Source organism: Lissotriton helveticus, chromosome 4_1 (assembly GCF_964261635.1).
Source record: "Lissotriton helveticus chromosome 4_1, aLisHel1.1, whole genome shotgun sequence".
Classification (NCBI taxonomy): Eukaryota; Metazoa; Chordata; class Amphibia; order Caudata; family Salamandridae; genus Lissotriton; species Lissotriton helveticus.
Genome location: NC_136063.1, coordinates 113133796 through 113148128, shown reverse-complemented (window position 1 = coordinate 113148128; position 14333 = coordinate 113133796). Strand labels below are relative to the sequence as shown.

The following is a 14333-nucleotide window of genomic DNA, read 5'->3' as shown; positions in this document are numbered from 1 at the left end:
AGCACATGTAGGACCTACTTCTCAAAATAATGTCATCACTTACAAAGGAAAAGCCACTCTCTAAGCTACAACGGGCCATATGAAGGTAACTTGGAAATATCAATTCCTAAATACCGAATTTTAACGATTCGGTATTTAGGAATCGGTATTTCATATGTACGGAATAATTCGGTTAAAAATACTGAATCGTTAATATTCCTTATTACCGAATCGGTAATACCGATTCGGTAATAAGTAATCACCTACCCATTCATTCCTATTGGCTTGGAGGCTCCTAGGAATGAATGCAATGAAATTCGGTATTACCGAATCGGTATTACCAATTTGGTAATCATGGGAGGTATTTCAAGGGTGCCAGGGTGTCCAAAGGACACCCTCAGGCACTCCTGAAATGTGCATGTGTGCACATGTGGCGCACATACATGCCCTAATGGCATGGATGTGTGCCACATGGCACACTCCAAAAAGCAAATAGGTGCTTTTTGAAAGGAAATCGCTATTTACCACCAACTAGGAGTTGGTGGGTTGGTGGTTAATAGCAATTCCTTAAGGCTGAGGTGCACTGTTTTACTTGCTACCCACATTGCATTTAAGGAATTGGTATTACTGATTCCTTAATACTGAATCCTCCCTACATCTCAAATGCTTAAATACCGGTCGGTAACAGTGAAATGTATTGAATTTCACCCTTACCGACCAGTATTGGCCCACCTACATATGGCCTCAAGCAGCCAGGTCTTGAGGAGTCTCCTGAAGGCCAGCAGGTCCTGGGTCTGTCGTAGGCAATTGGGGAGGGTGTTCCAGGTTTTTGCAGTGATGTGAGAGAACGTTCTGCCACAGGCAGTCGCTCGGCAAATGCGGGGGATGGTGGCGAGGTCAGCGGAGCATAGCTGACAGTTTGGGGTGTAAAGGGGAAACGTTCGCTGAGGTACACTGGTACGTTGTTGTGGAGAGCTTTGTGAGCGTGGGTGAGGAGCTTGAATGTGATCCTCTTGTTGATGGGGAGCCAGTGCAGGTCTTTCAGGTGGGCTGTGATGTGGCTGTGGCGGGAGATGTCAACGATGAGGCGTGCAGAGGCGTTCTTTATGCGTTATAGTCATTTCTGGAGTTTGGCTGATGTTCCTGCATAGAGAGCATTGCCGTAGTCCAGTCTGCTGCTCATGAGGGCCTGGGTGACTGTCCTTCTGGTACCGGTGGTGATCCATCTGTAGATCTTGCGGAGCATGTGGAGGGTGTTTAAGCAGGAGGAGGAAACAGCGTTCACTTACCAGGTCATTGACAATACAGAGTCCAGGATGACTCCCAGGCATCATTGCAGCTCCCAGTGCGACTGGCCACCAAGAGTCATCCCAGGTGGAAGGAGTGGAGCCGAGGATGAGGGCCTCTGTCTTGTCCAAGTTCAGTATCAGGCGACTGTTCGTCATCCATTCGGCGATGGCCTTCATTCCTTCATGGAGGTTGGATTTGGTGGTGGTGGGGGCCTTGGTGAGGGAGAGGATCAGCTGTGTGTCGTTGGCGTATGAGACGATGTTGACGAGCGGTGCCATGTAGAGTCGTACTGAGGGACGATCCTTGGGTTACACCGCAGGCACTTGAAAGGGAGAATAAAGTGCTGCACCAGCAGAAATCCATGCGTTGACGCCATTGCACTCCTCTGAACCATCACATCTCCAACAACAATGCTGCAGTGAGGATCGAGGATATCGCACTGCCGACTGTACAGTGCATCACCTCGATTCCTGGCGTATCCTTGAGTTTGGGTGGTTTGGAGCCTACGCATTGTCTTCCTCCATTTCGACGACAACACATCGCCTCTTTGCAATGCACATCTTGGCTCCGTTGAAGACACAACTAAGGTACTTTGCAGCGGGTCAAGGTTGGTCCCTGTATTCAAACCACACACGATAGCGGTCAGCTTGAACATTTGTTTTTGACTCGATCTAGCATGACCATACAGTGCACATTTTATGGTATTCTATGAACATTCATAACTCTGGTCATATTTATTGGGTTTTTGTCATTTTGTTCGGTGGTTACATATTTTGCGCCACTAAAAACAACGGAAATGGTGTTTTTCTGGGTCATTTTGCTTTTGTTACTTGCTTTCTGCACTGATAGTGCATGGTATCCAGAGAGTGTGCGTACAGTGTATATGAGGTCCAAATACATTTTTACAAAGCAAACTTATTATAGTACACTATACAATACTTCTTCAGTGAGTCTTTGGTCATGTTCGCTCGCTCATTCCTTTCCATGTAATCTTTTATTGGAAAGGCCTTCTCAAAATTGGCCCTTGAGATCGACGACACCAAAACAGCCAGTACACAATTTGCTAACTCTGGCCACTGACATAACTTTTGATGCCAATACTGGTGCACCTACAGATTGAGATTCTCTGGTAAAGGTTCTGCAACGTATGCATTTACCTGGGCGCCTATGCCCTCAGAGTTCTTGAAGCAATCAAAAATGAAGCAGTATTTTTGGAAGTCCAGAGAAAATTCCCCTTCATGGAAGGGATCTAGAACTTGTGCAGAGTACCACAGTGAGGCTTCATTGACTTCAGATGCCATGGTTGGTGTAGGGACATGTCTATGCATCATTACAAGCCCTTACTCATACATTGTAAAATACAATTTCCTGAATTGCTCCTCAACATTTCTTTGCTTCCCAAGTGGCAAGCATTCTAACATGGAACATGTTACAGTGCTAAAATCACTGAAAGTGTCACTCAGCATACTTTCAACGAGATGTTACAAATCAACACAAATTACCGTGAACTCCTTGTAGTCATCCTTTCCCTGAAAAATATAAGAATGCAGTAGTCTTTTTTTTCACATCAATTTCAATGTGCGATGAAAGATCCTCACATTTCTTTCCATTGGCATTGTCACTAAGCAACAATTCTGTAAGCGGTTACCACATGACTAATATAGCATTTACAGCCGCAATGACTGAGAATCGCTGACTAAATGACACCATTGGAATGACTTTATTTGGCGCCGCAAAAAGCACAAAATGAAAAATATTTGTATTTCAGTTCCTGTGGATATCGAAATAGTGCACCAGAATGAACTACAAATTCAAGAGCATCCTTCATTAACTCGGATGATTGTAAAGATGTTTTCAGCATACCATCTAGCAATTGGCAAGGATCTCTTACAGGGAAGCACTTCAGCTCAGGTGTTTTTATATACTTTACTGCATCACTGCAAATACAAACAATATCACTCTAATCTTTTTTCAAATTTCTAAGAATTTTTGCAACAGCATTTCAAGTAACACAACATTCCATGTTTTCCAAAAGTCTGGTGTCAAGTTTTCACCACTTTCCCAAATGCTTGGTGGCAGCACTCTTTTCACATATACCTATCACTACACCTTGCATTGAATGCTCAAATGCCTGGGGTGTTTGGCAATTCAACTATTATCAATACTGACTAACTAGAAAAGGGGACTGATGTATCACAGGGTTTCACCCATTCTCTGTCTGTGGGTAAATGTAATGGTACATATTTGGAATGATTCTTATGAAACCAGCTATCTTACCTATCAGTGAAAGAATTACACAAAACAAAATATGATTCTGACATTTCCTTATTCTCTATAGATCATAAAGTAATTACAGAAGACCTAAAACATGCTTCTAAACCCTTCATCTTTAGACCAAAGACCACAAAGCTAAAAAAGGAGGAGAAGGAAGAAGCAACAATATTTTAGTGACATCCCTAAACAACAAAACGCAAGCGGAACAATGTTAGCCCAGTCTTTCTTGCTGCTACCTTGTATAACAAAGTTACAATGTATTGGGCACTTCAGGAAAAAATTAAAATGATTCCTTCGCTCTCCTTTTCCTTTCTTTGAATGGAATTTAGTTGTGGTTGTTTAGGTGTTTTTTCAGTGGTTACATGTTTACACTGGTGAGTGTTATTTCCCTTTCGATGGGGTTTTTATCCGCTATTATAGGTTTAAACCTAAAACAGGATAGCCTAGTCGTAGGCTCTAAATGTTAAAAATGACCCACATGTACTTTGTTCCAATGGGTACAGGGATGGCAACATAGATAATGTAGTAGGGGTTCTTATCAATGCGCATGTGATGCTTCTTTATTAGAAGGCCTTTTTTAAATTATTCTACATTGAGACATAGAACAAAAACTTTCAGAGCTAATTGACCATGTGAAATATAGTACAAATTATAATAAATATAATCATGTTAGGATGCCAAGCGTGAGCTTGTAATATTGGCAAATGCAGGGAATGCTGTCTCTATAATTTCACCATATGGCTCTAATTGCATTGCAGGGATTATTTTCAGAGTGTAGCATTTCTTCAAATAGATCAACATAAATACTAACCAAGATTGAAGCCAAAGATGTGCTGGAGATCTATCAACATAGCTGTTCTTCAAATTTTAGTGTGTTTTAGGTGAAAACGACTTTCTGTGCATTGTAGAACAGACGTAGATGTTGTGCCGTAGAACTACTCAGTTTACACAAAGGTCATTCTGCTGCTTTGAAAGGATCCATCTCAACTGAGAAGCAATGGTATGTAAGTCTTCATTAACTAAAGACACTAGTAACATTTCAGCTGGATCTTCCACATTTTTAAAGAATGTACCATTTTGGGGGATACTAAAGATATCATGATTTTTTTTTTTACTGAGCGATGCTTCTCTGTGACAGTATATTATTGTAGACACTAATTGAGCCCTGTTTTTAATAAATGTGTTTACCATATTAGCACTCTGGACATAGTGAACTTTGCATACCCTTCAATCAAATGATTTTGGGAGCTAATAAAATTAATATATTTTTTCTGTTGAAATGCGTGTCTTGGTGGCGACTGCACCAGGATAAGCAGCAACATATCAATGTTACTATATAACATATTCAGAATTTAGGTGTTCTTTAGTGTCCACTTTTTTGCCAATTTTTATTGTATTTATATTACACCTATTCACTGCTCCTTTCCGTAGTAATGCCAATAGTGTACTGTAAAATCCATCTTTCAGTTTCTGCAACAGCAGCTCTGCCTTTCAGTCTAGAGCAGCATTTGCTTCATGCTGGGTTCTTCATACAAGACGATGGGATGCCAAAGTGCATACTTTGCTGCTGGTTCCAAATATGATTTCGACAAATCTGATGAATTTGTGAAAAGCGGGGATGGGCTTGACATCTGTTATGCAACAACTCTTTTTGCAAATATGTGAGCAGCAAAGACTCACATAAATGTCGCTCTGCCTAAGTAATGTTTTCTGCACAACACAAATATGCCATTGTGTATCCAATATTTCATCATAGACACAGACTGTGTAAAGGCATTAAGTATTCTAAAAAAATTGGGCTAGGTGTGCATAACCTTATTAAGGTCGCAAACAGCCTAATTCACACAATCGGGATATTTATGAATGCAAAAAGCATTTCCAAATTGCGCATCAGTAACTTTTTACCAAATTGCAATTTGGGTTTACGAATCATTTTTGTGAAGGGAGTGTTTAGGGCATCCCTAAAAAAATACTGATTTGCATTGGTATGCACAAATGTTGTGTTCGTACATTTTCGGCAACTCAAAGTTGGTGGTAACCCACTTGCAAATGGGAAAGGTTCCCAAAAGACCCGCCTCCTTTGAGAATGGTAGAATTTTTTTTTTAAGAGTAGGCAGGGGTCTGTTGAACTCCTGTGTACCTTTAAATATAAGGAAACAAATTATTATTTTTTTCTTTTTAACGCGTCTCGTTTTCTTTTAAGTAAAACATGCTGTTTAAAAAATTGCTTTATTTAAAAGCAATCACCTAAATGGTGGTCTATTGACACCAGCAGGCCACCATCACTGGGTGACAGTAAATCACAGTGGGTTATAAACTGCAACCTGCTTCATTAATATTCATGAGGTAGATCTATTTGTGAACCACTATGAATCGCTATTGAAACTCAAAAGAGTTTCATACATTAGGATTAGAGAGTTCCTATTTTCGATTTGCAAACAAATCTTAATTAGGAAATTGCTATTCCTAAATTTAAGACATCTAGCCCTACAACTGTGGTGGTATATGAGAAAAGGACTAATTAAAACACGTGTATTCCTTAGACTGCTCCCAGACTTCCCCTCTCTCTCATGGTTGCTTGCGTGTTTAGCCTCCAGCCTATCTTTTTTCTTATATTTAATACAAAATTGTCAAGCATTTTTAGGTGTAACTTGAACATAGGTTTGAGATTTACACAGCCTTCTCTATTCTTGCTGAGTTATATCTCTTAATGTTCTTCATTCTTCCAGAATTTAATATAGCACGGAAAGGATATGTCCGTCAGAGTTCTCAGTACAAAGGATCAAAAGGAGCTACTGCTTGGCTTGCCATTGATGGACTTCATTCAATGGATTTCAAAATGTCTTCCTGCAGCCACACAGCAAGAGAGAAGGGTCCCTGGTGGAGCCTGAATCTGGGAAGGCCCTACAAAATATCAGCAATCAGGATATTTAACAGAAATGACTGTTGCGCAAAGCGCCTGATGTTGGCTCATATCCGTGTTGGAAACTCCGTGGATGGCATCAATCCTCTGTAAGTCATTGCTGTTGTTCTATGAACTCTTTTAATTTAAGTAAGCAATAATGTTTTGAACCCCTTATCTACTGCCAAAGTTAATAAAGCGTCAAAGGTACGAAGGAATGCCTATAGCTGTCTTTCTTAGAGTTTGATGAATATTAAGTCATGAGGCCACCGAAATACCAATGACCAAAACACTATGAAGACATGGGTGCAGATTCCGAGTTACTCTATTTGGCCTGTCAATACATATGGGGGGATCCATGGCTCACATCCTACCCTGAAGCCAAAAAACTTGGGAGTTATATTTCCTATAGGTTTTAGGTTCGCACAATAACTCTGTGGTGGGGCGAATCGGCTACAGTAAGGAAAATATTCCTTCAAACTGAACTGACCTGTTGGCTGCACTCACAAATACCTTAGTGAGGATACATTTATACTACTGCAAAGTAATCTTCTCCACAGTGACCTGTCAGGTTTGAATTTTGTTGAACAAAGCAGACAGAAATGTTTTCATTTCTTTTAAAATGTGTGAGGAAAATGGTTCATTATATGGTGTGGTTGTGTGACCTTTCCATGAAATAAAGTCACAATTCCAAATCAAGTCCAGTCAGGTGCAATTTTAAAACCATAGCTCAGTACTAGGTTCCTGTGGCTCAGAGCAGTCAGACATAATCAAAAGCACAAGAGTAAAGCATTTAGAAGTACCAGAACAGTTGAGAAAGTAGGTCGGGCGTTGTCCATCAACTTTTTGCCAATTCTTGTTTTTCATGGTTTTTGCAATTACCACCAGCAAATAGATTAAGTGTTGCTGGAGACCCCTATAAATAGCTAACTCACACTCCATCATTTTAGTAAAATCTAATTGTCTTGGTTATCACAGACCTAAAAAAGACAATTGTGCAGCCATTGACTGCCAGGCTCTTGCCTTTGAGAAAGCAAGAAAGAAAGGAAGATAAAAGGCAAGTACTAAAGAAAGAGAACAGCAAGAAAGAAGGCAAGAAAGAGAGAAAATAAGAAGTGAATAAAGAAAACAAAACATAAGAAAGATTGCAAGTAAATGAGTAAGAAGTAAGGAAAGAAAGAAAAAGAAGGGAAAGAAAAAGGCAAGACGGGAAGAATACAAAAAAGCAAGAAAAAAGCCAGAAAAAAGGAAGGAATAAAGAAAAAAGAATAAATAAAGATGGCGAGAAAGCTACAAGGCAGGAAGGACAGAAGGAAAAGAAAAATGGAGAGAAGGAAGGAGAGGTAGAAATACATATGGAAGCAAAGAAAAAAGAAAAGAAATAAGAAAATAAAAAAAATAAAAGCAAACAAGAAAGAAGGGAAGAAGAAAATAAGAAAAAGAAAGAAAGAAAAAACTAAGAAACAATGAAAGAAAAAAGAAACAAACACAAAAGAAAGAAGGAAAGGATGGAAGGAAGGAGGAAACAAAAATAAATGAAAGAAAAAGGCAAGAAGTAAAAAATACAGCAAGTAAAGAAAGGAGTAAAGAAATCAAGAAAGAAGGAAAGAAGCCAAGAAACAGGGAACAAAAAAAGAAAGAAAGAACAAAGAAACAAAGAAAATGAAAGAAAGAAATGAAAGAACGAAAGAAACACTTAAAAGAAAGAAGCAAACAAATAAACAAACAATGAAAAGAAAGATAATAATTAAAAAAGGGTTACAAGTGCTGCAAATGAAACATGATAAAGGCTGATTTTGTTCTCGAACAAAATGCATTAAAGAACTATTTGTGAAATGAGTCCAGAATAATCATGTTCTGCTCACAAATTTACACGTATAATATTGTAGCTTTTGGTTTGTGTACTGCCTGCACAGTAAAAAGGGAATAACTTAATGCAGAACACTTTCAAATGGATGCAATCTATTATGCTGTAAAATAGGACACTTGAAAAGGAATTTAAAATAGCATTGACAGGCAACAGTAACTGATAAAGCTGGAATGGACCCTGTGTTATCTGACAGAAAAAATCCTGCCATCAAATTTACCACTACAAACAAAGGTAGCGCTAAAGCAATAATAAAGTAAAAACAAATACACTGACACCGAAGAGAACAACCTAAGTGTGCGGATGTGCTACTTGTGAAAAAGATAAATGCAATCACTTAAAGTGAAGTTATCCATTGGACCATGCTTTATGCCGTAGAGAGCGAAATAAAAATATGAATTACGCAATAGCAGACCAATGGATGAAGAGGTGGTTGAAATCCCCTTTAAATAAGTAAATTATACATATTCTTTTAGTACACCAAACCTAAAAATAGGTTATATTTTTCTCTTAAAAGAGACATTCAGGTTCCCTATGTCGGCATGGTTCTCCCTTAATAACAGGTGCCCAGTCTAAAAAGCTCCTTATATGACACCATTTAGGAGGGAAAAGATAGACGAATGGCTGCCCCCAAGAAGGTTGTACGAGGAGAGATCATCTGTTGAGCTTGAGGCCGCTAACAAGGAGCAGTGGAGGGGGGGACTGGGGACTCATGTACCCCATTTGGATAATCAACGGTTACAAAGTAATGGTGGGACGATGGGGGGTGCTGTTAAGTTAGCTGTATATCTAACTCATGTTGCAAAGCTGCCTGTGGGGCTAAGGGAAGATAAAGAGTCCCTGATAAACAAAGTCATCTATTGGTTCCATGAAATAAGGCAGTGGTATTCAATAATTAGGAGCGATATCTCAAATGTGGAAAGGCTCACTAATTTAGATGGAACACAAGACCTAATGGGGGTCTCTTTTACAAGTCATCACATAGTGGAGGGACTTTTGGCGGTTGAGGCACGTAAAATCTCAAATGCACCTACTGTCGTCCTGCTCAAATTTTGTTCCCCTATTGACCTTTTGAGACCTCAGTGTGTGCTGACAGATATGGGATCAGGTATAGAAAACAGAATAGCTAGTAGAAACCACCATTGACTGAAGTATAGGCCCCCTTGTTCTGTGGATGTATGTGAAAAAATGGGGGTTAAGAATTTACTGACGCTTCCACTACAAGAGGGGGATCTTCCAAGGAATAGGGAACTTGAATATGGGAAGTCAAGTAATTCCCAGTCTAGCAATCCCCTGTGTAAGAAAGAAGACTTATTGTTGTCAGAAAGTAACAATGTGTCCATTGTGAGTACCTCAAAAGTTTTCCTTACCCCATACGAGGCTGAACAAAACCTGGATTTCATCGAGAAGTTAGCATCATGGAATATAGCAGCATAGCAAAGCTCGTGTCTGATGTTGAGTGGGAGAATTTATAGAGACCTATGAGATATGCCTATTTCAGGAAACATGGTGTCTAGCACCCATGTTTAGAAATGGGTAGACATCCTTTTGTATTGAAACAACAAAGAGTACAAAGGTAAGACCCTCAGGGGGATTGGGTATCTGGATTAAGACATCACTGTGATGTACCATCAGCTCTTTGCCCTGCAGCTCCAAGGATATTTTAGCCTTTAGACTTTTGTTTCCCTCTGGTTTGACCATAAAGGTAATACATGTTTATAATAGGGTTGAAGGCAGGAATAATGAAACAAACACTATCTCTCTACTCAAGCAATTGCTTTTGAGCCCTGGGGAAAGATATTTTATACTGCTGGGGGGAGATCTTAACACAACAATTTAGCCAATAGCGGCGGCCCCTCATGACCTAACTTCTATAATCAATGGGGAAAACCCCATTTAGATTTGTCCAAGGTTAGGTGGACACTAAAAGCTGGCCAGCTGTTGGTGTTAACTCTTGAGCACAATTTTAGAGTCATCAATTGCAGGTGTCCCTCCGATCGCCAGGGAAAAGTGACTTTTAATAGACCAGGTCACTGTGGTAAAATAGACTACTTCTTAGTCCAAGTCGAGCTAAAGCCTGCCATAATGGATATGGAAGTGATTGATTAATTAGATCGTGACCATAACATCCTCAGCATGTCACTGAGCTTTAGGAAAAAAACACACCTTGGGAGTAGAGGCCACTGTGACATTGGAGAGCTCCAGCCCACAAATAACATGAGATCTATTAAATGGGAATGGGCAGGTAAAACTCCTGTGGTTCTATTTACTGTCAAGGAGTTTGTCAAGTCTGAATTTGATCATCTGTCTAAACTCCCCACTATTGAGAGAAATGAAAGGATGCTGCATACACATGAGAAGTTAGGGGTGACAATTCGGGATGTCCTGGGTAAACAAAGAAACAAGAAAAACTTTGCCCTAAAGGAGTGTCCTGGTACAATAATGCCTGCAAAGCAGTGAAAGGTGAGCTTTTGGCTGCTATCAAATCTTAGTCACAGTTACGTATTACTAAATCCAGAGCACACCATACAACTAATTGTTAACGCAAAAATGGTATGGGAAGATTCGATATGGTCGGATTTGCATAATGCTTTGGTGAATAAGGACACAAGAGATTTTGGGAAAAGATGTAGCTGTTGTTTCTTGGGGGAACAAACCTGCACTTGACTTTTGTATACAACCAGAGGAGTGGGTTGCGCCTTTCAGCCGGTTGTACACAGACAACCACAGGTTGGAAAATGATGGAGAATCCTTAGTTGTCAGTGAGGCCGAATCTGAGCCTAATGATCTGTATTTTTCACTCACAGAGACAGAAAAAGCAATCAGCTCTTGTGTTTTTGGTTGTGCACCTGGACCTGATAGGATACCTAATGATCTTTATAAAGAATCTTTTGGATCTTTTGAAGCTGAAGTGGACGCAGCTGTGGTCGGTCCAGTGGAGTCCGGTGGCGTGGCTGAAGGTGATGTACTTGCTGGAAGGCAGGTTCTGGCGGTGTCGGGGTCTCTGGTGAGGGAGAGGATCAGCTGGGTGTCGTCGGCGTAAGAGATGATGTTGAGGTTGTGCTGGCGTGCGATGGCTGCGAGAGGTTTCATGTAGATGTTGAAGAGGGTGGGGCTGAGTGAAGATCCTTGCGGGATGCCGCAGATGACTACGGTGGCCTCGGAGCGAAACGGGGGGAGGCGGACTCTTTGTGTTCTTCCGGCGAGGAACGAGATGATCCACTCCAGTGCCTTCTCTTGGATACCGATGTTGCTGAGGCGCTGGACTAGGGTGCGGTGGCAGACCGTGTCGAACGCAGCGGAGAGGTCCAGGAGGATGAGGGCCACTGTTTCCCCCTTGTCGAGCAGGGTCCGGATGTCGTCGGTGGCTGCGATGAGGGCGGTCTCGGTGCTGTGGTTGGCTCTGAAGGCGGACTGCGAGGGGTCGAGGGATCCGTTTGTCTCGAGGAAGGCGGTCAGCTGTCTGTTGACGATCTTCTCGATGACTTTAGCAGGAAAAGGGAGGAGCGAGATGGGGCGGACGTTTTTGAGATCGGTGGGGTCCGCTGTAGGTTTCTTCAGAGGGCGCTGATCTCGGCGTGCTTCCAGCTCTCCGGGAAGGTGGCGGTGTTAAAGGAGACGTTGATGATGTTCCGGAGTTGGGGTGCGATGGTGGAGTCGGCCTTGTTGAAGACGTGGTGTGGGCAGGGGTCGGTCGTTGATCCGGAGTGGATGGTGTTCATCGTGCGGGCTGTGTCTTCGGTGGTCACCGTGGTCCAGGTGCGAAGGGTGGCGGTGGGGCGCGTTGGTTCGACGGTTGGGTGCGTGGGTGGGGCGCCGAAGCTGTTGTGGATGTCGGCGATCTTGCGGTGGAAGAACGAGGTGAGGGAGTCGCAGAGGTCTTGTGACGGAGTGATGTCGTTGGTGCCGGTGCTGGGGTTGGAGAACTCCTTGACGATAGTGAAGAGCTCTTTGCTGTCGTGGGCGTTGTTGTCCAGTCGTTCCTTCTGGGATTTCTTCTTGGTGGTGCGGATGAGCTGGTGGTGCTTGCGGGTAGCGTGTTTGAGGGCGGTCATGTTGTCGGTGGTCCGGTCGAGGAGCCAGGCTTTCTCGAGGGTGCGGCAGGTCTTCTTGGAGTCCTTGAGGTCGTCGGTGAACCAGGATGCTTTCTTGCTTCTGGGTCTGCTGGGAGGGTTCTTTAGTGGCGCGAGGTCGTCGGCGCAGGCGGTCAGCCACTGTGTGAAGTTGTGGGCTGCTTCGTTGGGGTCCGTTGTGTTGGCGGGTGGGCTCTGGCTGAGGGAGGTGGTGAGCTGGTCTGCGGTGATCTTGCTCCAATTCCTGTGAGGTACCTGTTGCGGGTGGTGGTGGGTCGTGGATCTTTTGAAGCTGAAGTGGACGCAGCTGTGGTCGGTCCAGTGGAGTCCGGTGGCGTGGCTGAAGGTGATGTACTTGCTGGAAGAGAAGACGGGATCAAGCGTGTGGCCGGCGTAGTGGGTGGGGGTGTTGACCAGTTGCTTGAGTCCGAGGTTGGCGATGTTTTCCAGCAGGGCGGTGGTGTTGCGGTCCTTGTTGTTCTCCAGGTGGAAGTTGAGGTCCCCGAGGAGGATGTAGTCGGTGGAGGGGAGGGCGTGCGAGCTGATGAAGTCTGTGATGTCTTCGCTGAATTGTGTGCGTGGTCCCGGGGGTCTGTAGACGAGGGTGCCTCTGAGGGTCGTCTTAGGGTCGGTATGAATCTGGAAGTGGAGATGTTCGGCTGCGGCGAAGGAGTCGTTGGTGTCGGTCGTGATGCGGATGGTGTTCCTGTGGACGATGGCGATGCCACCTCCGGTCTGGTTGATGCGGTCCCTCCTGATGATCTTGTACCCGTCCGGGATGGCGATGGCGATGTCGGGTGCAGAGGAGGCGTTCATCCAGGTTTCCGTGAGGAAGGCGACGTCCGGTCATGTAGCGTAGAGGAGGTTCCAGAGTTCCACGGCGTGTCTGTGGACGGAGCGGGTGTTGATCAGGATGCACTTGAGGTGGTTGCTGCTGGTGTTTGTCTTGGCGGGTGCGGGGCAGGTTCGGAGGCAGGTGAACTTGCAGGTGCAGCAGGTGAAGGGTCCGTGGGTGCTCTCGGGGTGGCTCGGCAGCAGGCGTGGGTCCGGCCGGCATTGAGTGCGTTGAGAGTGGCGGCGTCGTAGGTCAGTCGGGTCGTCTTGCCTCGGCGGGGAGGGCCAGGGGTCCTGGCGCTGGGCGCGGGCCAGGGTCGGACGGGCGCAGACGGGCTTACCTTTGGCGCACCTTCGGCGCTCAATCGGCGCTCCCGCTGCGTGCGTCCGCTGCGCGGTCGCTCTGGGGGCGTCATAAGTAAGGAGCCGGGAGGGAGGAGCAGCAGGCTGGCGGGAGCGGGGCGGCGAATGGAATCACAGGGGGGCGGGGCCGCAGGGAGGCAGCGGCGGGAAATTCCAAGAAGCAGCGGGCAGCGGGAAATTCCCAGGAGCAGCGGGAAATTCCCAGGAGCAGCGGGAAATTCCCAGGAGCAGCGGGCAGCGAGCGAAGGAATCTGCAGGCAGGAGGCGGCAAGGCAGGCAGGAGCGGCAGCAGTGAGTGGGGCGACCAAGCCCTGTGGAGGGCTGAGCGGTCACATAAATTTATGTTGCGGATACTAATGTTTTGGCATCAGTTATGGGCCTTTGCAGCCCTCCCTCACTATAGGCTGAGCGTCCGTGAACTAATGACAACATCTTGTGTGGACAAGATTCCTGGAAACCCTTAGCTAGATTAACAAATCACAACTCAAAACTGTATATTGGGGTATGGCTGAAACTGATTTGATAGTGAAATATAAGGGATCACTGTCGATTGCTTTTATGAATTTTAAACAGTCTGTGTTTTTAGAGCCAACTTTGGATGAAATTGAACCCCACTAGCAAGGAAACTTTACCTATGGTTTAGGTATGATTGTTTATCTGTTAATTATTTTAAAATAATTGGTCTAAATCAGGAGAGAGCACTGAAGAGCATTGTCCCTATTGCCATGGGATTACCGAATCACCTGAACAC

General features: G+C 44.0%; 1 protein-coding gene across 1 annotated transcript in view; it reads left to right on the top strand.

The window, feature by feature from the left end:
- LOC144827048 (fucolectin-5-like) overlaps positions 1-14333 on the top strand; it is a 412466-nt gene that overhangs the window by 377032 nt on the left and 21101 nt on the right. The window contains exon 3 of the mRNA XM_078685505.1: positions 6273-6555. Within this exon, the coding sequence (XP_078541631.1) occupies positions 6273-6555 (283 nt within the window). The remainder of the gene's footprint in view (positions 1-6272; positions 6556-14333) is intronic.